This window comes from Trichosurus vulpecula, chromosome 2 (assembly GCF_011100635.1).
Source record: "Trichosurus vulpecula isolate mTriVul1 chromosome 2, mTriVul1.pri, whole genome shotgun sequence".
In the NCBI taxonomy this organism is placed as follows: domain Eukaryota; kingdom Metazoa; phylum Chordata; class Mammalia; order Diprotodontia; family Phalangeridae; genus Trichosurus; species Trichosurus vulpecula.
In genome coordinates this window covers 117,922,794-117,948,196 of record NC_050574.1, presented here as the reverse complement: position 1 = coordinate 117,948,196, position 25,403 = coordinate 117,922,794, and the positions used below count along the sequence as shown (strand labels likewise).

General features: G+C 43.3%; 1 protein-coding gene across 1 annotated transcript in view; it reads right to left on the bottom strand.

The window, feature by feature from the left end:
* Positions 1 to 4,630: 4,630 nt before the first annotated feature.
* The window catches only part of INTS4 (integrator complex subunit 4), a 98,045-nt gene continuing 77,272 nt past the window's right edge, over positions 4,631 to 25,403 (bottom strand). The window contains exons 19-23 of the mRNA XM_036745456.1: positions 24,872 to 24,931; positions 19,155 to 19,314; positions 17,892 to 18,035; positions 8,859 to 8,979; positions 4,631 to 5,217 (exon numbers count right to left, since the gene is read on the bottom strand). Coding sequence (XP_036601351.1) covers positions 5,039 to 5,217; positions 8,859 to 8,979; positions 17,892 to 18,035; positions 19,155 to 19,314; positions 24,872 to 24,931 — 664 coding nt within the window. The 3' untranslated portion in view covers positions 4,631 to 5,038. The remainder of the gene's footprint in view (positions 5,218 to 8,858; positions 8,980 to 17,891; positions 18,036 to 19,154; positions 19,315 to 24,871; positions 24,932 to 25,403) is intronic.

Below are 25,403 nucleotides of genomic sequence, written 5' to 3'. Positions count from 1 at the left end.
TTATAGCTCATTTATAGCACGCAGGGTCTAGTTTAAGACTTCTACTCCAATTTTAAGTCTTCTTTTTGTATAAAACCAGTAATACTTTTTAGTGTTTAAAAATAGACCATAAAACCTGGGTTCTAATCCTGACAAGTCACTATTTTTCTGTGACTTAAATACCTACTGTCAAAGGCAAGGGTGAGGGGGTGGGAGGGAATTGAAGGAGTTTTACAGGACCACAAAACCTCAGAATTGGAAGGGTACTCAGAGGGTATCTATCCCTACTCATACCTTAACAAGAATAATCTCTTCAGTGTCCCTCAATTAAACTCAATAAATATTTGTTAAGTACTTACTATATGCAAGGGAGCACGCTATGCAGTAGGGGAACAAATACGAAAACCAAAGTTCCTCAAAATGCTTATGTTTGGGGCAGCTGGGTGGCACGGTGGATACAGCACTAGTCCTGGAGCCAGAACCTGAGTTCAAACCTAGCCTCAGAAATTTACTAGCTGTGTGATCCTGGGCAAGTAAGTTAACCGCGATTGCCTCCAAAAAAAAAAATCTTATGTTCAATTGGAAGGATATATGTACAAAAGGTAATATGAAATATTCACAAAGTTTAAGAAGACAACACTAATAAGTGGGGGGAATGAGGGAAGGTCTCCAAATGTGATGGCACCTCAGAGGATCAAAGTAGAGGTGAGGAGCTACTACCTTCCAGGCATGGGGGACCACCTGGCAAAGGCACAGAGGTGGGAGATTTTTGCATAGAGGGGACAGCTAGCAGGGCAGTCTGAATGGAATAGTTTGTGTGAAAGGGAGTAATATGAAATAGGATTGCTGGAAGGTCAAGGTCAAGTTGATCATTTTGTATGTCTTCCCAGAGGCAGTAGGAAGCCACTGGAGATTTCTGATCAGGCGGTCATAGCTCATGGGTCATTGCATCTTTGGATTATCTATTTGACAATGATGTGGAGGCTGGGTTAGAGGGGAGAGGCTAATTACAATCATCTAGGTGGGGGCTGAGGCCTTGAACCAGGATGGTGGCCACCTAATTGGAGAGAAGGGGAGTGACAGAGAGATTTTTATAGAGATAGCCTTGGTATGACTGGAAAGATGGCAGCACCCTCAACGGAAATAAGACATTTGAAAGGGGAGGGGGAAGGGAAGAAAAAATGGATTGGGGATAAATATTATTTTGGACATGTGGCATTTTAGATACCGATAGGATATCCAAGTAGAGGTTTCCACTAGCCAGCTGATGATACAGCAGAGCTTAAGTCTGGCTACACAGATCTGGGAGTCATCTCAGAGATGATCATTGGAACCACGGGAGCTGAGGGGCTCACCAAAGGAGAAAGTGTGGAGACAAGGCCTTGGCCACATCCAGGCTTTGTGGGTAGGAGCACAACGATGGACCTTTAAAGGAGACTGCAGACAAGTAGGAGAGCCAACGGAGGTGGCATGTGAAGGCTTCAACAATGTTAAAAGTTGCGGAGACATCGAGTGTAAGGGCTGAATAAAAGCCACTGGACTGAGATCTTGGGTCACCTTGGATAGGTTTCAGTCCAACAGTGGGTTAGGAAACCAGATTACAAAGTACTGAAGGTGAGGAAACAGTCAGAGTGTAACTTTTTTGAGGAGTTGGGCTCCAAGGGACATGATAAAGGATGCGAGCTTGAAGGGACTGCATGGTCAAATGGAGATTTTAAGTATAGGGGATGGAGCCTGTGGATAAGGAGGCTAAAGATGAAAGACAGAATGATTAAGGGGGGAAAGCTGTTGGAGGAGACAAAAGGGCATGGGATGAATGTGAGTGGAGAGCTTGGCTTCAGCAAGGCTACCTGCTCATCAGATTGGAGCAAAGGAGACAATGGGAGATGATGGAGAGAGGTTTCCAAGTGTGGAGGAGAGACAGATTGGTATAAACAACCTCCACTTTAAAAAAGTAACGTAGGAGGCAAAGTCCTCTGTTGATTTAAGAGGTTTGACATAGGGGCTAGGGAGTTATCCTAGAATGAAGTGAAGCAGGGCCCAGGTAAGATTACCTAACACAAATTCTTAAGTCAATCTAATCAGTCCTGTGGACTTTCTCCAGAAGCATTAGGGTAGATGGAGGGGTTGGGGGAAGGGAGTGATTATCCAGGGTTTGAGGGTTAAGGAAGAGCTGGTGATTAACAGAAGAAAAAATGGGATCCAAGGAAGAGGTATGGCTGAATCGGTAAGCCACAGGGAGGAGAGTCAGGCCAGGGCAGGGGGTGAATTAGATTAGAGAAGGGATGGGCAGAGACAAGGATGAACAATCAGGTTAGGAGGCTGAGGCAGAGGGAGAGCCTGAAGGACGGGAAGCTGTGGTGAGATGGTTTATGCAGGGAATTTCTGGCTGTGATGAAGACGCTGGCTGAGTCCACTTGGCCACCTCATATATCCCTCCGGTCCCTGACCAACCTCCTCAAAGTCTAGATTCTGGTCCTTAGCACAGAGTAAGAATTTAGCTAAGTTCTTCCCTCCCTTTCCCTTCTCTCCGGAGGGAGGCTGGAGTGAGGAAGAGCCCACTTCAAATTCTCAGACACAGGTCACTTGAGCTCAGCCTGCCTCAGATTTCCTCACCTCTAAAATGGGGATAAGGATAGCAATGTCGTGAGGATCAAATGAGACAATTGTGAAGCGCTTAGTACAGGGCCTGGCCCTTTATAGAGGCTTGCTCCTCTCTATCGACCCGGTGATTAGTATCTATGGGCCCCCCATCCGAACTTCTCGACTCCAACTCCACTGCACACAGCCATGGCCATACCTTGATCTCACCCTGACCCACAAACGTTCCGCTTCCAGGATCAAGAATGCTGGAATTCCTTTGTCTGATCATAACCTCCTGTCACTCCAGCCCTCGCATTCCCATCCAGGATTTCCCTTCACTCCCTCATCGGTGGACATCTCACCGATCCCCATTCCCACACCCACCCCTACAATCTGGAGCCACGGTCAAACGTTCTGCCATTGTCCTGGAAGGGCTGTGACGTTATGCCCCACTCCTGTCACTTGTAAGACCTCTCTGGACACCCCTCCTCACTATCTCCATATTTGAATCCCCAGCAGTTTGCACTGTGCAGGGCTCATAAGACATGCTTGCAAGTGAATGCTCTCATATTCACGTGTCTCTTCCTGTGCCTTGCTCCTTCTAAACCTATTGTTTAGTCTTTCTAATCTCTCCATCCTTTGGTATTTCACACAGTGTCAGTCCTCCTCTGGCTTTACTTTCCACTCTTTCCAACCTCATCTTCTTAGTTAACTGGTTTAGTTCCTTCCCTGGAATCCTGTAATCACAGATCCTATCCCTTCCGGATGGACACTGACCTCTTCTTCACCCCAGCTTTGAGGGAGGGAACTCAGAATCTCCCTGGTTTTTTTTTTTTGGAAGGGGAAGGCAGGGCAATTGGGGTTAAGTGACTTTCCCAGGTCACACAGCTAGTGTGTCGTGTCCGAGGCTGGATTTGAACTTGGGTACTCCCAACTCCTGGGCCAGTGCCCTACTCACTGCACCACCTAGCTGCCCCTCAGAATCTCCATTTCACTCTTGCATCTTAGGCCCCATGTGGGCTGATCCCTTCCAGGTTCCCTGTTGTTTGGGGCAGTCACCTGGATGGACCCTGAGGTCTTCCGAGCCTGACTTTCTCCCTGCACTTGAGCCCTCCCAGCTCGTGGATGGCAGAGTTTGCCACCTTTTTCTATTTGTACCTCCAGCACTTTGCACAGAGTAAGGACTTAAATGCTTTTCCTTTCATTCATTGTCCTATTGCCAAGTCCCAACCCTAGATTATTCCCACAGCCCATCTATGCTCCCATGCTGACAGTCAGCAAGGCCTTCTTGCTGTTCCTCATACACAGCACCCCATTTCCTGACTTCATGCCTTTGGCTGATCCCCCAAACCATAACGCATGCCCTCACCTCCAGCTCCAGCTTCCTTCAAGACTCAAGTACAAGCTTGTGCATGAAACCTTTCCTGATTCTACAGCTCCTTGTAATATCTGGTATGTTTTGTCAGACATAGAATCTCAGAAAAAAAAAAAAAATCCAAGTTCCCCAGTGCCTAGCACAGACTCGGGACATAGCAGGACTTAATAAACGCTCCATTGATTCCAATATTCTTTGGTTCATTTTCATAATATACATTACCTCAACAAATAAAATCACAGGTCCCAATAACACACACAAGCACACGCCCCCTATAGTTGCAATGACTTTGCATTACTGAACAGATACTGAAAACACTTGTTTCGCCCTGTGTACGGTCAATTCTTGATGTTTGCTCTGACCAGCCCAAAGGAATAAAATGATCTGTTCTTTAACAGCTCTCTGCTAACAGGGCTAGATATTCCTCCAGATGCTTGATGCAGATGCTCACCCAGAAAGCTCTAGGTGGTAAAAATTCATAGTTACCGGAAACTAGTTTGTATTGAACCCAGATGAAGAAACTAGACATTTAAGAAGCAAGATGGCTGAACTAACCAATTCTTGTTGATGGAGTAGGCTGGAGGGTAGATTAAAAAACAAATGGGTTTTGTGTTGAACATCTGAGGAATCAAACATTTCCTAACATGAATGTGAATCCCTACATGGAATTGTGCTTTTAAGACAAAAACAGATGCGAGATTTTCTCAACATTTATTGTAAAAAAAAAAAAAAAAAAAGACTTGAAATTTTTTGGTTGTTTTACTGTAAAATTATTTACCCTGTGCTTTGAACTGGGCACCAGTCCTTGAGGAAAGCTATGGCAATCCAGCCTTAGTGTATGGGAACCCTGCGAGTCCCAAGGCATCCCTGTCTATTCACTGTTGTGAGGTGGCCCCAGAGTCACCCCATCCTGAGCACACAGCAACACAAGTCTGAATTAGCGAGGTGTAACAAGATGGGCTGCGGCTCAGTGACAGAATAAAGCAGGGGCTCTGAGGTGTGTTCTGCCCCAGAGAGGTGAAGGACAGCGTGACCAGTCACAATCTCCTGGTAGCCCCGGGATGCTGCTTTATACAGGAAGACCTTAGAGATGGGTACACTTCAGCGTCTAGCTGGTTTAGGCATGATATAAACCTTGACAGGTTTGCTAAAAGGGATAGTTCCTTCAATACTGTTTTCCACCAGTGGCAAGGCTTCTGCACTGTCCAAACAAGTGGGTCTGGAGATTCGGGTGGAAGAATCATAGGCCAACAGCAGCCTCACTTCAATCTGACACGGTTCTGAAAGAGAGAAACAGGCAGCCCCTGTGAATTTAAGACCCTCCACACAGTAAGATACTTCATTGGGCAACTTTGAGAAATTTAAATGAACTATCAAGGCAAATCAATTGTAAAAACAGACTTTAGGAACAAATTTCATTTCTGTATTCTTGTTCAGTTCCATTTGACTTATGTCTGACTCTTTGTCAGGATGCAGTTCAATGGTTTCAGTCATGTCTGACTCTTCCTGATCCTGTTTGGGGTTTGCCTGCCAGAGATCCTGAAGTGGTTTGCCACTTCCCTTTCCAGCTCATTTTACAGATGAGGAAACTGAGGCAAACAGCTTAAATGACTTGTCCAGGGTCACCCAACTAAGTAAATGTCTGAGGCCAGATTTGAACTCAGGAAGATGAGTCTTCCTGACTGCAGACCCGGCACTCTATCCACTGGCCACCTAGCTGCCCCATTTCTGAATTAGTCAATAAACATGTAAGTGCTAACTATGTTCCAGATGAAGTGCTAAATAACTAGGGATACAAAAAGAGGCAAAAGGCAGTCCCTGCCCTCCAGGGACTCACAGTCTGAGGGGAGACAATAAGCAAATGAATACGTACAAACAAGCACTTCACATAACACTTTCCTTAATACAACTCTGGGAGAAAAGCGGTGTAAACATTGTTATCCCAATTTTTACACATGAAGACCTTGGAGGCTTCAGGGAGCTTAAGTGATTTAAATTCCAGTCAAAGCTGGGATTTAAATCCAGGTCCCTAGACTCTGAGGTGCAGGGGCTCTTATCTCCGTGCTATTCTCCCTTGGAATCTGGGGTGCTTAACCTTCTTTATGGCATGTTCCCTTCAAAGTCTGGGGAAGCCTATGGCCCCCTTTTCAGAATAATCTTTTCAATACATCATCATATTGAAATATAGTCATCAAACTATTTAAAAAAAAAACAAGTTCACAGACCCCTCCCTCCCCAGCTTAAGAACCTCTCCTTTAAGTGGAAGTGGTAAGGTTTTCTGAGACATTGGTACAGATCCTAGATGCGTAAGGCTTAACAGCCCAAATCTAGAGGCTAATCTTATGGATGGCAATGAGTCCCATCTTAACTTTAGGTTTGTGCACTACAGCAGTTGGAAGACATGTTAGCTGATAAAGGGAACAAAGAATGAGCTAAAAAAACAAACCAAAATTCTTAAAAAAAAAAAAAAAAAGGACCTTTTAGCCTTAAGCTAGAGGTACAAGTCACACTCTGATGATTTTTCATGCCTCCCTGCTTTGTGAGTATTTTCCAAAGGCAGCTACATCATTCCTGTGTAGCATGACCCGTAACGTCCCCAGATTTATTTATTAGTCTGTAGAATTTTAGTGTTGAGCAGTCCTTGTAGAAGCTTCAAGGCTGGTACTCTCAATTTAAAGGTCAAGAAATAAGATATAAGAGAAACAGAGTGACTTTGTCAAGATCAGTAGAAAAACTGGGACTAGAACCCAGATGCCCTGACTTTCCAGTATGCTCCATACTGCTTATCTGCTCTAAATGTCTCTTCTGCTAAAAATGCCTTCGACAATTACAGGCTACTTGAAAGGTAGTGATTGTGTTAAAAACAACCTAATAGGAAGTGGGCAACAGTTTGAAAGCCCCAAATTCAGGGGCCCAGACTAAGCCCCACAAAAGCAGCAGTCCCCCTGCTTTGCACTCCTCCTCCTGCTTCTTTTCCCCAGACTCTAGAAGAGCTTCTGTCTCCGCAGCACCGAGCAGGAGCTGGCTGCTTTTCAACCAGGCTTCCTACACCTCAGGGAGGCTTTGGGAATAGGGAAGAGAGTCAATCTGGCACTGAGGAAAATAGAATTTGTGGGCCACGCATCCTCAGCATACTGATGACCCGAGGCTCTGGATGTCTTACTCTCCCGCATGTTTATCAATCTTTAGTATGCCTACACATGTGCACACCCACAGGGGTGGGGGGTGGGAAAGCAGAACACCTAGGCCTTGCAAAGCCTCTCTCTGAATCCCTTACTTGAGAAATGCACAGATCTCTTACAGAACAATTCACTTATCCCTGCCAAATACGAGGGCTGAGTCATCAACTCAGGGCAGATTAGGGGAAAAAATGGGCTCTGATCTTCATGAAAATTGCAACCACCACCCACTCCATTCACCAAGGCCACCTTTCTTGACAAAATTTCCTCTAGTCTCTCTTTTTAAAAAAAAATTTTAATTTTTTTTAATTTTTAAATTAAAAAAAATTTTTTTCCTTTTTTCCCCCCTGTAGTCTCTTTTTCCAGGGAACTCTCAGCATTCCTGCCCATCATGGCTCACTTCCCAACCCTGAGGGACACCATCCCAGTGAAGCCAGTGATAGGTTGATTCTTGTAGCTTATCTTGTCACCACAGCTAGGAGGCAGATGATCCCCAAAGGCGATGGGGATGGGGGAAAAATGGGCCTTCCAGGGTAGGTACAGAGAGACAGGAAGAGTACGGGATAACCAGGAGGACCGTGCTTTCACACGATGTTGAGTCCCAACATCTTATTTCGGAAGGTAGTTTTAAGGCTCAAATGAGAAAATGAAGGAAAAAAGTACTCTGGGGCAGCAGCGCAGCGCTTCCTTATGCTGCTAAAGGGTAGGAGACCGAGTGCACTGGCACAGGGCAGCGCCGAGCGAATCTGTTCCCTCTAGCCATGTAGGTCGTAACCGAGGGTCTGAAGAGTCACAGAGCCAGGAGGGCCAAGAGGGCTGGCTTGAACCCAGGTTTTCTCTACACTAGGCCAGGCTGCCTCTCTGCAGAAAAATCGTACAGCATTAATATTTACTATCGTTATTTCCACTACATGAAGCTCTTTCTACTCTCAGACGTTCCTTCTATTTCTACAGACAAAACGATCCTGCGCAGTACAAATGCCTACTGGTTATTTTGGGAACATCAAGTTCAGTTTCTAGCAGAGAATGCTGAGCCTGGAGAAGAGAAAATGAGAAAGCACACATCTCTTAACCTCTTTCTAACAGATGGTTCTGGGGAGGAGGGTCCACAGTTCTCCTGCTGATCACACAGAATAGAGGAAGGCCCCAAGGGGAGCTGGGGAGAGAGGCTCACCAGCATGACCAGGGTTAAGGGGGGTGGTGTGGCAGGGGGTTATGTGTGCACAGAGCACTGGGTCAGTACTTATAAGACCCACATTTGAGTTTGTGCCCAGTCATTTACTAGGTATCACCTTGGGCAAAGCTCTTCTTTTCTCTGGAACTCAGTTTATCTCTAAAGTGAGGAGGCTGGACTTCATCCCTATCTAAGGCTCCTTCTACCTCTAAACCCTATGATCCTATGATTTTGACTTAAGAGAAGGAAGGACTTTGAAATAACCAGATCTCTCCAAAACTGAGTGGGCTACCTTGGGAAGTAGGGAGTTCCCCGTTACTAGTATTCAAGCATGGCCATTTGTCAGGAATGTGGTGGAAGGCATCCCTGCCTCTGGGGGGGTTTCTGACATCACTTCCAGTTCTGAGATGGGGAGATTCAACCCTCAACTTTTCTACTGTACAGAAAGGCAAATCCCTGGGAGAGGTAGGAAAGAGGACAAATTAGCTCCTTCAGCAGATTTTCTTATTCTGGTAGCACACCGTCTCCTCACTCAAGGGCCCAGGAAGACAGGCTCATTGTTCCTTACCTGTCCAGGCACCATGGGAGAGGTAAACCTGAGTTATCAGCCTGTGTCTTCCAGGCCCAGGATTTCGGAAGTCTGAAGGTTTGGGATGGATGATCTGGGCCTGACCATCAGGATATAATACCTAAGAAGAGAAAAAATCAGGAATGTAAGGAAGCAGATACGACTTTAGCCATGGAATGTACCCATCCAGGACATTCTGATTTCATCTTCAAGGATTAATGATACCATCTCCACATGGGTGCCTTAGGAGAAGTTTCATGAGTCGTAGTGATCAAAAAAAATTAATCTCCTGGTATATGACTCTTTGGTAATGAAGTTTCTGCTCTTCACCAGGCTGGTCCCTGAGATGATGGACATGCACAGTGATGACCAGGCCTTTACTCAAATTCTTACAGTTTGTTAAGAACAGTCAAGACTGTGCTTCACTGAGGTGGCCTTTGAGAAGCCAAGGTCACCTCTATGCCAAACGGAGACATGGAAAAAGGACCGAAGTGGAAGTCACTGTCAGACAATTAGTTTCACCCATCTGATGGTGACATTTAAACAAAACAGAGAAAAGATACACAGATTCTGAATCAAGGAAGCTGCCTGTATTTCTGTCAATTTTATCTGTACAGCTATTCCCTCTACATCCACCACCCTGCAGTATCCAGAAAGAACCGGACAAATACAACTTATCTTTTGATTCATTAGAGGTGGTATGAAGAGTACAGAGGAAATGGCATGAGACTGATGGCGTGAGATGAGACAGAGGGAGAAGAGGAAACTGGAATGTGGAGTCAAGACACCTTTTCCAGCTTTGCAACTAACTCGTTGCATGACTCCGGGCAAACCAACCAACTTTTCTACATGTCCTGCAGGTTTCTCACTTGTAAAATGGGCATAAGCTACTGGCACTCCCTCCCTCACAGTGCTGCTACCTAAATGTGCAATGTGATTATTATTGTTGGGATGGTGATAAGGTCCAGCAGGCCCAGGCTCGAGCCCCACTTGTGACCCTATACTTGACTGGGTGTCTCCTGACCAAATCCCTTTATCTTTCAGGGCTCCATGGAACTCTTCCAAGACTTGAATTTGCACGAAGAGTTGCCAGGCTGCGCTGCTGGAGGGAGTTTCCCACACCAATGAAATCACGCCAGGGCCAAAAGAAATTCTTATGCTACAAAAGGTAGCATAGGTAAAAACCACCACCGCCCTTGAGATTCTTTCCCAGAGTAAGAACAGGCACTTACACATCCATTGTCTCATCCAATCCCTACTACAGCCCCACCAAGGAATCAGAGCAGGGATTATCACTCCCATTTCACTGATGAAGACACTACGGCCCACAAGAGTTTAAATGACTCAGAATCATAGAATTTTAGTTCCCACCCCCTCATTTTATATGCAAAGGAGGCTCAGTGATTTGTCCAAGGTCACATAGAAAAAAAAAGGCCAAGTCAGAAGTTAAACAGAGATCAGCAGCCTCTGCACACTTCAGGTAAGTGAAATGAAGACAGGCAACATGCCTTTCACTTTCTGGTACTCTCAGAACACTTGGCACACAGCATCCCTGTGACTGCATTCGTATGACATCTGTTCAGACTACAACACCTACGGCTGTGGTGGCCAATGTCACGAGCTACTGGGGCCACTGCAGTCTGCTGCTGACCCTCCCTGGGAGAATTTCCATCTTTGAAGGACTCGCCAGTGCTTAAGCTTAAGCTCTGCTGCAGAGCTTTAGAAAATGCAGAAAAAGCCGTTAGGAGACATGCAAATACACACTGAATTGACTGGCTACAGGGTGTCTTCCTTACCTAACCCTAGGCATTTAATATTTGAACCCATGAAGCCTGTAACTCAGATTTCTATAGTATCTCACATCCTTCGTACCGCCTTCCTCCCAATTGCTGTGTTTGCCCTTAATTTTCAAAGAGGACCATGACATCAGGTAAATGATGACATGACCTGCAGTTGGCTTTGATTTGAGTGACGGAGGGCTGTGTAAGGTCACCAACTTCACTTTCTCCTCCAGAGCCATCTGGGTCCAGTGTCTTGATATTCATCAGGAGAACTGGAGATGGCTCAGGATGCAATGGGAGACCCTGGCCCTTTTAGGCTAAGGCCTTCTCAGGTTCTCATTCTGAGTGATGCAATGCTCATTCAGTGAACAGGCCTCTTTAAGAACTGAGTCAAGAGACAGCCCCTTCAACTTAAAAAAAAAAATCAAACTGGGAGGGGAAGATCCTGAGGGTTGCTGGTTAAAAGATAGACATTCCCTCTGAGCCAGGAGAGTCCAAAATAGAGCCATTAAGTGGAGCCTGGGCAGGGATCTATTGTGTTCCAATCTGTGAGTCTCATAGTGAAACGGGTTTAAGGTTTGGGGGGGGGGTAGAGAGAGAGAGAAACATGTCAACTATAATTCTAGCTTTACACATCAAACCAGTTAAACTTCAGCTTCCCATTGCTATGGCAATGAAAACCATCCCTTCCTTTCTATCATTTCCTGTTCTTCATGAAGAGCCTAAAAGGAAATCAAGCCTACTGCTATGGTGCAAAGTCTTTGAGGGTATCATCATCACCATCATGATTCAAAAATAACTTACATTAGTATACTGCTTAGAGATTTTTCCATGTTTTTTTTTAATTTAATTTTATTTATTTAATATATTTAGTTTTCAGCATTGATTTTCACAAGAGTTTGAATTATGAATTTTCTCCCCATTTCTACCCTCCCACCCACTCCAAGATGGCATATATTCTGGTTGCCCCGTTCCCCAGTCAGCTCTCCCATCTGTCACCCCGCTCCCCTCCCATCCCCCTTTTGCTTCTTCTCTTGTAGGGCAAGATAAATTTCTACGCCCCATTGCCTATGTATCTTCTTTCCTAGTTGCATGCAAAACCTTTTTTTTTTTTGTTTTTGAACATCTGCTTTTTAAAACTTTGAGTTTCAAATTCCCTCCCCTCTTCCCTCCCTGCCCACCCTCCCTAAGAAGTCAAGCAATTCAACATAGGCTACATGGGTATCATTATGTAAAACCCTTCCACAATACTCATGTTGTGAAAGATTAACTATGTTTTGCTCCTTCCTAACCTATCCCCCTTTATTGAATTTTCTCCCTTGACCCTGTCCCTTTTCGAAAGTGTTTGTTTTTGATTACCTCCTCCCCCTCTCTGCCCTCCCTTCTCTCATCCCCCCTTTTTTATCTTCTTCCTCCTTCTTTCCTGTGGGGTAAGATACCCAATTGAGTGTGTATAGTATTCCCTCCTCAGGACAAATCCAATGAGAGCAAGATTTACTCATTCCTCCTCACCTGCTCCCTCTTCCCTTCCTACAGAACCACTTTTTCTTGCCACTTTTATGCAAGGTAATTTACCCCATTCTATCTCTTTCTCCCTCTCTCAATATATTCCTCTCTTATCCCTTAATTTGATTTTATTTTTTTAGATATCATCCCTTCATATTCAACTCACCCTGTGCCCACTGTCTATATATGTACATATATGTATATATACCTACATAGACACACACGTATGTATACATATACATACACACAGATATATGCATATTCCTTTCAGCTACTATGATACTGAGGTCTCATGAATCATACACATCATCTTTCCATGTAGGAATGTAAACAAAACAGTTCAACTTTAGTAAGTCCCTTATGATTTTTCTTTCTTATTTACCTTTTCATGCTTCTCTTGATTCTTGTGTTTGAAAGTCAAATTTTCAATTCAGCTCTGATCTTTTCACTGAGAAAGCTTGAAAGTCCTCTATTTTACTGAAAGTCCATATTTTGCCTTGGAGCATGATACTCAGTTTTGCTGGGTAGGTGATTCTTGGTTTAAATCTCTAGCTCCATTGACCTCTGGAATATCATATTCCAAGCCCTTCGGTCCCTTAATGTAGAAGCTGCTAGATCCTGTGTTATCCTGATTGTTTTTCCACAATACTCAAATTGCTTCTTTCTGGCTGCTTGCAGTATTTTCTCCTTGACCTGGGAGCTCTGGAATTTCGCTACAATATTCCCAGGCGTTTTCTTTTTGGGATGTTTTTGAGGAGGCAATCTGTGGATTCTTTCAATTTCTATTTTGCCCTGTGGCTCTAGAATATCAGGACAGTTCATCTTGATAATTTCTTGAAAGATGATATCTAGGCTCTTTTTTTGATCATGGCTTTCAGGTAGTCCAATAATTTTTAAATTATCTCTCCTGGATCTATTTTCCAGGTCAGTGGTTTTTCCAATGAGATATTTCACATTGTCTTCCACTTCTCATTCCTTTGGTTCTGTTTTATAATATCTTGATTTCTCATCAAGTCACTAGCTTTCACTTGCTCCAATCTAATTTTTAAGGTAGTATTTTCTTCAGTGGTCTTTTAGACCTCCTTTTCCATTTGGCTAATTCTGCCTTTCGCATTCTTCTCTTCATTGGCTTTTTGGAGCTCTTTTGACATTTGAGTTAGTCTATTTTTTAAAGTGTTGTTTTCTTCAATATTTTTTTCAGTATTTTTTGGGTCTCCTTTAGCAAGCCATTGACTTGTTTTTCATGGTTTTCTTGCATCCTTCTCATTTCTCTTCCCAATTTTTCCTCTACTTCTCTAACTTGCTTTTCCAAATCCTTTTTGAGCTCTTCCATGGCCTGAGACCAGTTCATGTTTTTCTTGGAGGCTTTTGATGTAGGCTCTTTGACTTTGTTGACTTCTTCTGGCTGTCTGTTTTGGTGTTCTTTGTCACCAAAGAAAGGTTCCAAAATCTGAGACTGAATCTGAGTCCGTTTTTGCTGCCTGGCCATGTTCCCAGCCAACTTACTTGACCCTTGAGTTTTTCATTAGGGTATGACTGCTTGTAGAGCAAAGAGTACTTTGTTCCAAGCTTGAGGGCATGCGCCGTTGATTTCAGCGCTATTTCTATACAGCCAGCTCTGCCACAGCAGCACTCCTCCATCCCCAAGAACCACCAACCCTGACCTGACGCAAATCTTTTTTTTTTTTTAATAAATTTCTTTATTTATTTTTAGTTTACCACGCATGGTTCTACATAGTTTTGAGTTCCAGTTTTTTCCCCTCCCCCCTCCCTCCCCAAGACGGCATGAAGTCTCATATAACTGTCATGTATAACTTCGCATTGAATTAATTTATGTACTAGTCAAGTCGTGGAGAAGAATTTTGACCAATGGAATGAATCATGAGAAAGAAGAAACAGAACCAAAAAAAAAAAAAGACCCCAAAAACAAGAACAAAAGAGAAGCAGAAAAGGCGAGCATGTAGTGTGCCTCAGTCTGCATTCAAACTTCGCAGTTCTTTGTCTCGATGAAGATAGCATTCTCCATCGTGAGTCCCCTGGAGTTGTCCTTGCCCCTTAGGTTGCTGAGAAAAGCGCAGTTTGTCAGGGTTGGTCCTCACGGAATCCATATATCTGTGGCTGTGCACAACGTTCTCCTGGCTCTGCTCCGCTCACTCAGCATTATGTCGTGTAGGTTTTTCCAGGTTGTTATGAAGTCTGCATCATCCCCATTTCTTATGGCACAATAGTATTCCATTACCTTCATGTACCACAGTTTGTTCAGCCATTCCCCAATTGATGGGCATCCCTTTCATTTCCAATTCTTGGCTACCACAAAGAGAGCCGCTATAAATATTCTTGTACATATGGGTCCTTTTCCCGCTTGTGTGATTTCTTTGGGATACAACCCTAGAAGTGGTATTGCTGGGTCAAAGGGTATGAACATTTCTATAGCCCTTTGGGCATAGTTCCAAACCGCCCTCCAAAATGGCTGGATCAGCTCACAACTCCACCAGCAATGCAACAATGTTCCAATTTCCCCACATCCTTTCCAGCATTTATCATTCTCCTGATTTGTTATTTTAGCCAATCTGACAGGAGAGATGTGGTATCTTAAGAGTTGTTTTGATTTGCATTTCTCTAATCAGCAGCGATCCAGAGCATTTTTCCATATGCCTATAGATAGCTTTAATTTCTTCCTCTGAAAACTGCCTGTTCATATCCTTTGACCATTTCTCAATTGGGGAATGGCTTGTATTCCTATATATTTCGCTCAGCTCCCTGTATATTTTAGAGATAAGGCCTTTATCAGAGATACTAGTTGCAAAGATTTTCTCCCAATTTTCTGCTTCCCTCCTAATTCTTGTTGCATTGGCTTTTTTTGTACAAAAACATTTCAATTTGACATAATCAAAATTATCCATTTTGCATTTTGTAATGCTCTCTATCTCTTGTTGGGTCATGAATTCTTTACTTTTCCACAAATCTGATAAGTAAACTATTCCTTGCTTTCCCAAATTACTTAGAGTATCAACTTTTACTCCTAAATCATGAACCCATTTTGACTTTATTTTGGTATATGGTGTAAGATATTGGTCTATGCCCAGTTTTTGCCCTACCATTTCCCAATTTTCCCAACAGTTTTTGTGAAATAGTGAATTATTAGCCCAGAAACTGGCCTCTTTGGGTTTATCAAAGAGTAGATTGCTAAACTTGTTGATTTCACCTATTTGTGTACCTATCCTATTCCACTGATCCACACCCCTGTTTCTTAACCAGTACCAGGCAGTTTTGATGACTGCTGCTGTGTAGTACAGTTGACCTGACGCAAATCTTAAGCAGGCTATGCACTCCTGCTCTGATCCACTACTTAATTCCTCCCACCAGGTGGGTCTGGGGCCAGAAATAACTGTAGTTCTGTAGCTGCACCACCCCTGCTACCCCCGGGGCCGGCGGCTGAACCACAAACTCTTTTCACTATGTCCCCCACAGCTATTCCCACTAACCTTCTCTGTTGTCTTTGGTGTTTGTGGGTTGAGAAGTGTGGTAACTGTCACAGCTCACTGATTCAGGGCGTTAGGGCCTGTTCCACCCGACTCCTGGTCTGGTTGGTCCTGCCACTGCCCATGCTGAGCTCCCCTCCCCTCGGCTCCCAGCTCCATGCACCACAGACCTCATCCAGCGACCATCCAGGCTGTCCTGGGCTGGATCCCTGCTTCCTTCTGCTATTTTGTGGGTTCTGCAGTTCTAGAATTTGTTCAGAGCCATTATTTGTAGGTTTTTGGAGGGACCTGGCAGGGAGCTCAGGCAAGTCCCTGCTTTCCAGCAGCCATCTTGGCTTCACCCCCTATGCTTAGAGATTTTAAGTGTTTTCTTCCCAACAACCTTATTTGGTAGGTAGTGCAATGAATCCCATTTTGCAGAGAAGTAAACTGAAGCTCTGAGAAGTTACTTGCCCATGGTCAGAACTATTAAGTATCTGAGGCAAGATTCAAATCCAGATCTCCTGCCTCCAATGCCAGTGATCATACCATTCTGTTGTGTTTGCCTCAGCATCTGTCTCTAATAACTATTTCTTTTACTGAGAAAGCAGCAACTGGGGAATAGCTGAACATGTTGTGGTATATGGCTGTGATGGAATACTACCGTGCTGTAAGAAATAAAGAGCAGGATGTTCTCAGAAAAACCAGGGAAGACTTATATGAACTGATGCAAAGTGAAGTGAGCAGAACCAGAAGAACACTGTATAGAGTAACATTATTATACAATGTATACAGTAACATTATTATACAATGATCACCTGTGAATGACTTAGCTATTCTCAACAGTACAATGATCCAAAACAATTCTGAAGGAGTCATGATGAAAAAATGCTATCCCACCTCCAGAGAAAGAACTGATCGTTTGAATGCAGATCTGCAGATCAAAGCATACTTTTAAAATTTACTTTACTTTTTGTGTGCGTGTATGTTTTCTTTAGCAACATGGCTAATATGGAAATATGTTCTGCATGACTGCACATGTATAATCTATATCAAGATGCTTTCCTTCTCAAGAAGGGTGGAGAGAGGGGAAGGAAGAAGGGAATTTAGAACTCAAAAATTATAAGACAAAAATGTTAAAAATTGTTTTTACCTGTAATTGAGGAAAAAATAAAAATGTTCTTCAAAAAGAAAGAAAAAGCAGCAAATGTGGTATTTTTCTCTATGACAAAGGCATTTTTTCAGCAGAGGAACAAACATTTTTTAAACTTTTGTGACTTGGAAGCATCCACAGTGAGGGTTTTTCCCCCCTTAATATGGTTCTTTGTGAATTTCCAGAGGGCTCCCAAACAGTAACTCTTTGGCTTCCTCACATACATGCCTCTGCACTCATGACCTGCTTAGACCTTAGAAATCCTCCAAAGGCAAATCATGCATACTTCAAACAGTAAATGCAAAAATTGTACTACAAAGGTTTTTACCCCACGCCAGAATGCCCGTTGGCCACACTCACACTTCAAGTTTGCCATCTCATACCAGTGTTTTCTAACATCTTTCCTATCACTTTATCAAATATGTAAACAATCACTTAGAACCATCTCCAAAAATTCTGTATGAAAATTATCAAGGCAGGGCCTGTGTCCATCTACCCAGACTTTCCTTTCACCATGTGACCTTCATGGCACAGTGCAGTCCCAAAAGAGATTCATGTGTAGTGAACTGGAACACTCATGCAGAGGAAATTTTATGTGATTGTTGGAAAGCTGTGAGTGTTTTCCCTCTCCCTGAAATGCCTGTGTACTTACACTGTAGATATTTTGTATTTCCTTCTCTGTACATACTGTTTCCCACTGTAGGATATAAGCTCTCTGAGGAAAGGGGACTGTTCCATTTTTGTCTTGGCACCTACAGCACTTGGCATACAGCAGATGCTCAATAAAGGCTTCTTGAACAGTGTTTATATATTTTTTTTTAAATCTGATCAGTGAAAATCTCTTTAAAACACTGACTCAAAATCATCCCAGAATTCATTTCCTAAAATGGAATATGCCTAACTAACCAATTTCTAAAGAATTATGAATATACAAAATTTGTTCTAGAAACTATAGTTTTCAGATAAGTAATAGTGGATTCTCAACCATATTTGTACTTCTGTCTATGAACAGACTCGTTACATGTCTAAATTATACAACTCCCAAGCAGCATTCTGCCTACATCTGAGTTATCCCAAACACACCCAAATAATTTTTGACCTTAGTCTTGTAAGTACTTTCATGCGGACAGACCTGCACTTTGACAATCGTCTGAGGATCCTGCACGTGCTCTAGAGTCGCGTCAACGTCCAGTGCCACCACCAGCCCAGAGGTAAACCTCAGAGGGTTGTCTGACTCACCAGCCGGCTCGATAATTGTGGCTGACGCTCTGTGAATCTGCAGGGCAGAGAAGCACATGGGGACAGGGGACAGAATGACCTTGGGAAGTAAAAGATGGCACAGGAGACACAAGGACAAATGAGGAAAATATTCACAATGAGCTTATATCCAAGGGCCTGTATGTCTAGCTCAATGAAATACCCCATTCCAACCATCACAATTGTTCATGGAGCCAAGCCTAACCCAAAATAATAATAGTAACAACACTCTGTCTTTAAAGAGCTTTAAGTCTTAACAAGCTCTGGCAGCCGGGTCGTTTATGAGTCATATTTTCCTCCCATTTTACAAAAAAAGGAAATTGTGGCCCAGACGTAGGGAAATGACTGGCTTAAGGTCATAGTGCCAAAGTCAGCATTTGAACCCAGTTCTTCTGACTTTTAGTCCAGTACTTTTCCCGCTCTTCTATGTTGCTGAAGTTATAGGTGAATGAGGGTAGTACTGAAATGCCTGGATTTTTCTGGCTCACTTGTTCCTATTACTGCCAGATGTTTTATCTGTGTACATTTACCCCCTGATTTTAGTCCCTCATTCCTAAAACTTACTGCTCATAGTACCAGATATATCTTCCTAAATTTCTGCTGACCACATGGCTCTCTTACTGCAAACCTTCTGTGCCTCCCCATGACCTAAAGGACCCAATCCAAAGCTGTGAGTTGAGCATTCAGGGAGCTGGCACCAGCCTGATACAGTACCTACCACACTGTACCATGTATACCATGCTCTGGGTAGATATTCCCATCGACATCCGTGTTCTTTCTCCTCCTCCTCTGCTCCACCCCCCAGCTCCTCTTATCCAGGGTATACTTCTCCTTCAAGCTCAGGTCCAATGCCACACCCTCAATGAAGCCTTTCCTAACTCCTCCGGCCCACAATGAACTCATCTCTGAAATCTCATGGTTTTTTGTTGGTACCTTGTTCAGAGGCACTTCCATATTACAGTCTGTGCTGTAGATATTCATGTCAATGTCTTCTTTCCCTTGTGTAGGCCAAGAGCTCCTCAAGGGCAGAGACTATGTCTGGCTGGCTGTCTCTGCCTTCCTCCCCTCAAGCATAAGCCTTAAACATAACACTCAGCAAATATCCACCCAACTGATGACTATGCACATGGAAACTGACCTGTTCTGGCAGAGGAAGGTGAAGGAAAGTACTCTGTCGAAGAGTGGCCTGCAGAATTTTGACTACTTCTGAAGGCTTGGAAGTCATCAGTCGAGGCATGAGGTCTAAAAGTTTGTCTACAAAGCTGTCCTGCAAGTGAGGCAACTCGGTGATGAAACATCTGATTGGGAAGAAACACATGGAAGTGACTGATCATGCCGCTTTTGTTCACAATATTCCTAGAATCACCCACACCTTTTAAATGCTGGGATAGTAACTACTTCTCTCTACCTACAAACTTAGAACTAACAGAGTCCCCAACCACCTCGTGTGATCTCTACAACACTCTTGTAAGAAAGGGGGTACAAATGTAATTGTACCAAATTTACAGGGGATGAAATCATACCTGCTGGGAATAAGGCACATCTTCCGATTAAATCTCTGTGCTTTTCCTACTACCTCATACTATTTCATGTTCCAGATCACCTAAACCCAGTGTTTATTCTGGGAATCACTGTAAAAACTACTTAAAATTGTCATAAAAATAAGTAGTTTGTTGGTATTATGTGACATCCTTATGTCCACCATGAGCCTTCACACTGCTCTTGGAGAAAATAGTAATTTTGATTTTTGAGACATTACAGTGTCTCTGATTTGCGGCCCTATAGCATCAAAAGGAGATAATATTGTCAGAGAGGCTTTGGGGGAAATGAGCAGTTTGACACCACTGAAAGTACTGCACAATTTCCCAAATAAAATCTACCCTGACTTTTTCCAGTTCAATTTTAGGCCCACCTTTGTGTCCATCTATAGCTCATCCACAACTGATTCATTCCTCTAGCTCGCTACCCATCTATCTGCCCAGGTGCTGCGTGATGCCCACAAATATTAAAATTATCTGTGGATGGGGCATTTAGAGAAATTTGGTTTCAATAGGAAGTCTATTTGTTTGGATACTACACAGAATATAGTATCATAATAACAGAAGGCAGAAGAGACTTCAGACATCATTCAGGACCCTTCATTTAGAGATCAAGGAAACACGACCCTGGGAGGTAAAATAATACACAGGTACTAAATGGTGTAGTAGGGCACTGGTGAATACTTGGGTCATGCCCAAATTTATGGTATGGTATGGTAATCCTTGGCACATCACTGAACATAGTCCTCTCTATAACTGCCAACTGTCAGAGGCTTATCTAATGTTAACAAATGTTTGAGAGATGTCTTAAGAAATTATGAAGACTGTTCTGTTCTACAGAATCAAATACAAGCAATATTGGTAGTATCTGTAAAGTCATCAGCTGTGGGACTTGAGAGATGTGCTCTGCTCCAGCGAATCACCTGCAAAAGCTCTTCTGTTCCCTGCCAAGCTTTTCATCAAGGACGTGCAGATCAGTCTCACTAATTTTATACAAATGCGAGAATAAGTGCAACTCAGGAGTTGATGTCAGCCTCTCTCTTGCAGAAGTACTCTTTTGTCTTCTTTTGAATTCCCTGGAGCCCTTTGAGCTGTGCTGGCAACCATCCAAGGGCTGCTTTAAACTGGGTCGTCTCCAGCTTGGGTTTTCTTCTGGGCCCTTCTGGTCAGGGTCAGCTGCTCTTCCTTGGCCTTGTCTTAAGAGCCACCTTCCTCGTGCAATATACTGGATACCTCAGGGGTAGGGTCCAAAGCATAGCTAATAAAAACAGGTCAGTGATAACAGCATGGGCAGGTCCGTCCCAGTTTCCCTCTGTTAGCTGGCTTAGTTGGATCTCACACCGAGCGGCCTACAAAGTCACTTCTCCAGTGTGCCTGTGCGGTTCCAGGACGATATTACTCATACTCCTTCATGATCCTCCTCTGTAACCTTCTGCAGTTGAACCTCTGCCTTACCTTTGGGGGTGCTTTGGGGCAGAGATCATGTGTAGGGAGAGGTATGAGATCTCCAGTTTTGGACTGTGGGCTCCTCAGGGGTGGAGCTCCTCTTCTGGCTGGGGAAGACAACCTATGTCTTCTACTTTACTTCTTGGTGCTGTCCCTGATGTCGACCACACACATGCCAGAACCACACTTACTGTCATACCAAGAAATAAGTTTGACAAAACAAGAGCAATCCCAGGACTAGCATCCTATGTGGAAGAGTTAAAGTTACAGGATTCAACCTGGTCCTCTGTGCAGGTTAACATGCAGCACCAGCGGAAGCGGGAAAATGTTTTCCCCCCCACTTAATAGTATTTTATTTTTTCCAATTACATGTAAAGATAGTATGCAACATTCATTTTTTTTTCAGGCAATCAGGGTTAAATGATTTGCCCAGGGTCACACAGCTAGCAAGTGTCTAAGGCTGGATTTGAACTCAGCTCCTCCTGACCCCATGGCAAGTGCTCTCTGCACTGTGCCACCTAGCCACCCCTCAACATTTATTTTTGCAAGATTCTGAGTTCCAAATTTTTCTCCCTCTCTCCCTTCCCTCCCCATTCCCCAAGACAATAAGCAATCTGATATAGGTTATACATGTACAATGATGTTAGACATATTTCCACATTAGTCACGTTGTGAAAGAAGAATCAGAACAAATCAGAAAAGGGAAAAACCACAAGGAAGAAAAAACAAACACAAAGTGAAAATAGTCCGCTTCCATCTGCATTCAGACTCTACAATTTTTTTCTCTGGATGTGGACGTTTTCCATCATGAGTCTTCTGGAATTGTCTTGGGTCATTATATTGCTGAGAAGAGCTAGGTCTATCAGAGTTGATCATTGCACACTGTGGCTGTTACTGTGTACAATGTTCTTCTGGTTCTGCTCACTTCACTCAGCATCAGTTCATGTAAGTCTTTCCAGGTTTTTCTGAAGTCTGCCTGCTCATCATTTCATATGGAACAATAGTATTCCATTACATTCATAAACCACAACTTGTTCCACCATTCCGTAATTGATGGACATCCCCTCAATTTCCAATTCTTGGCCGCCACAAAAAGAGCTGCTATAAATATTTTTGTACATTTGAGTCCTTTTCCCTTTTTTATGATCTCTTTGGGATACAGTCCTAGAAGTGGTTTTGCTGGATCAAAGGGTATGCAGTTTTATAGTCCTTTGGGCATAGCTCCAAATTGCTCTCCAGAATGGCTGGATCAGGTCACAACTGCACCAACATTGTATTTGTGTTCCAATGGGAAAGTGTTTTGAGTAGTGCCATGCCCATCATGCTACAACCTGCCAGAGGAATCACCTACTATCTTGGGACAGATAGCTGGCACAGTGGATAGAGCACTAGGCTTGTAGCCAGGAAGACCTAGGTTCAAAACCTCTCCCGGACATTTACTAGTCTGCCTCAGTGCGAAAATGGAAAGAACCCCAGTACCTACTGCCTCCTTGGGCTACTGTTAGGATCAGTGAGGTAATCTATGTAGAGTGCTTTGTGAACCTTAAAGCAAGCACTATAGGCATGTGAGCTATCATGTCTATGTGGTCATGAGCCCTTCCACAATGCCTGAATAGCAATGATGACCTTGGTCAGGGAAGCTAAGCAATGGCAGTGCAGAAGTCACTACCGACAACACTTTTTATGTTTCACGCCTATCATGAATACAGGAGCATCGGCAGAAGGGACAGAAAGGATGATACATTTAGCTCCATCCTCCAAGTCAGCCCTAGTCTTTTTAAGGTGGAAAGGACACCAACGGACTCAGCTGCAATATTTTCCCACTTAATACTGGTGGAATCATGCATCTAGAAGGTAGCAATGGCTCCTTCACTCATCACTAGCTTTCCTTCCCCAGTCTTGACAATGCCCCTAAACCTGCCATGGGTAGAATCATACTGAAACATATACAACATGTAGTCAAGGTCAAGGAAGGGTTCACTGATGGCCACAACCTCCGTTCTCCTTGAAGGGAGGACAACTCTGCTCACCAGGCACCCAATACAGCCAAATCCATCGACTCCAACTTTCATTTTCTTGGCTTAGGGATGCGACTGCAACAATGGACAATGGCACCAAGCTTGGGAGAAAAGATGAGTCTCTGTCATTCTTTAAAGCCTGAAGGACATTTCTGATTGGAAAGGTTTAGAAGTGGCCATACCAAAGGCACAGGAATAAATTAGAAGACACCTTAGCCCTCACGGATTTTAGTCTGTGAACCAAGGTTTGGTAGATGCTTAGCCTAAACGAATCTCAAAATCCTCAACAAATTGTCAACCAGGTTCCACTCGAATACTTCCAGTTATGGAAGTCACTACCTTAAGAGCCAGTCCATTCCATTATTGGACAGCTCTGATTGCTAAGAAATTCTTACATATATTCAGCCCAAATCAGATTCCCTATAACTTCTATCCATTATTTTCAGTTCTGCTTTCTGAGAAGCTAGGAGAAAACTACTTCTGGCTCAGTGGAGTTCAAGCCAATCCTATAAACAGCCTCCAACATTCTCGATGATTATAACAGATTAAATTTATGTGGAGACCTTAAATTGCAAATCACTTTTATATCCCTCTTCCCATCTAGTACTTAAAATAGCCGAACCTCACAATGTTGAAGTAGGTAGTACAAAAATACTTGTATTCTCAATCTACAGATAAGGAAACTGTGGCTCAGTGACACAAAGTAACTTCGTTAAGGCCATATGTAATACGGCAATAAAGACCATAACTGAGGTCTGAATTCTGGTCCTCTAACTGAGGGTAGTATGAACACTCAGACGATTACAATTAAATGTAAAGTACAAGCAAATAAGCACCAAATGAGAGTCTGAAAAGTTCTTTAACTAAAAGTCCTGGTATATGGGTTTTAGTATAAGGACTCATGGTCATGACTAGGCTAGGCTGAACAGACTGGGGGAGGAAGTAGCATTGGAATGGAGGTGAAGAGGAAATGAACACAAATTCCAGCTTCAACAACGCCTGGTTATGTGGCCCTGAGGTGAATGATCTGACCTCTCCAAGCATCAGTTCCCTCATCAGTAAAATGGGGATGATCCACAGGGACATTCTAAGGTAAGAACTTTGTAAACCTGAAAGTGACACAGAAACATGAGCTGTCATCATTGGTCCAAAGAAAAGAAGACTTAATGTGAGATGTGACTGATGTCTTTGAATGTTACAGGCTACCATGTATGGAAGCAACGTGGCATAGTGGTTAAAACCCTGCACATGGAGCCAGGAAACCTTGGATTCCAATCCTGCCTCAGTTACTCATCTCTGACTTCTCCACCTCATTGCACCTCTAAGTTTTCTGATCATGTGAAATGACGGAGTTGGACTCAGTGGCCTCTAAAGTCCCTCCTAGCTCTCAGTCCATGATCTTACAATCCTTTGTGGAAGGGGGAACAGAAGGCTTGACCCTAGAATGTGGGACTAGGATCAATGATTAAAATTTACAGTGGAGAAATTTTAGCTCCACAAAAAGGAAAAACTACTAATGTTTTATTTCCGATAATAACTTTAAAATCTAATATTCAGTGGAATGAATGTTCTCTTTGTTAAGGGAGTGAGTTCCCTTTCAATGGAGGCCAGAAAAATCATAGTTAGGAATGCTGTAAAGAGTATTGTGCTTAGTTACAGGCTGCACCGAGATGTCCTCTGGGGCGTCTTCCAGCCTGAAGATCCTGTCATTTTCATTCTGGCTGTGCACAAAACTAGATTTGGGGATAGGGTGCTTCTAGCTACATGACTTGGAACAAGTCACTTCAATTAACTTTAGTTTACCATCTGCAGTGCGGACTTAGGAAACTGAAAGAAAACTATGCAACGCTTACCTCTGAAATAAGTCCACTTCTTGTAAAAATTTTTCACACATTCCAAAAAGGGGCTCCATTCTGCAAGGGAGAGGAACAAGATGACAATGCAAATGAATTAATAAAGCATTTATTAAGCACATACTATGTTCAAAGCTCTGTGCTAAGTGCTGGTTATACAAATTGAAGAGACTCATATTCCCTTGTAGGAGACACCTGGAAGGCTTTCAGCTCTGAGTCAGATGAAGAGGTCCCGGGGTCCTTAGGGTACAATGACAAAGAAGATGGCAATGCGTCTTTGACAACGTCATTTCCACTGATAAAATGATATGAATTTCTGATGTTAAACCACATGACAGTACCACAGACTTCAGTGACAAGAACTTGTTTTCAAATCTAAAAATGGAAAGCCTCTCTTCTGTATAAGAAAAGTGCAAAGTGAGAAGGCTCAAGGTCCAAATTATATAGTAATGAACATATTTACATAAAAAATAACCTCTAATAAAGAGATAACACCTAAGAGACTCAGGAGAATATTTGAATAAAAAGGCCA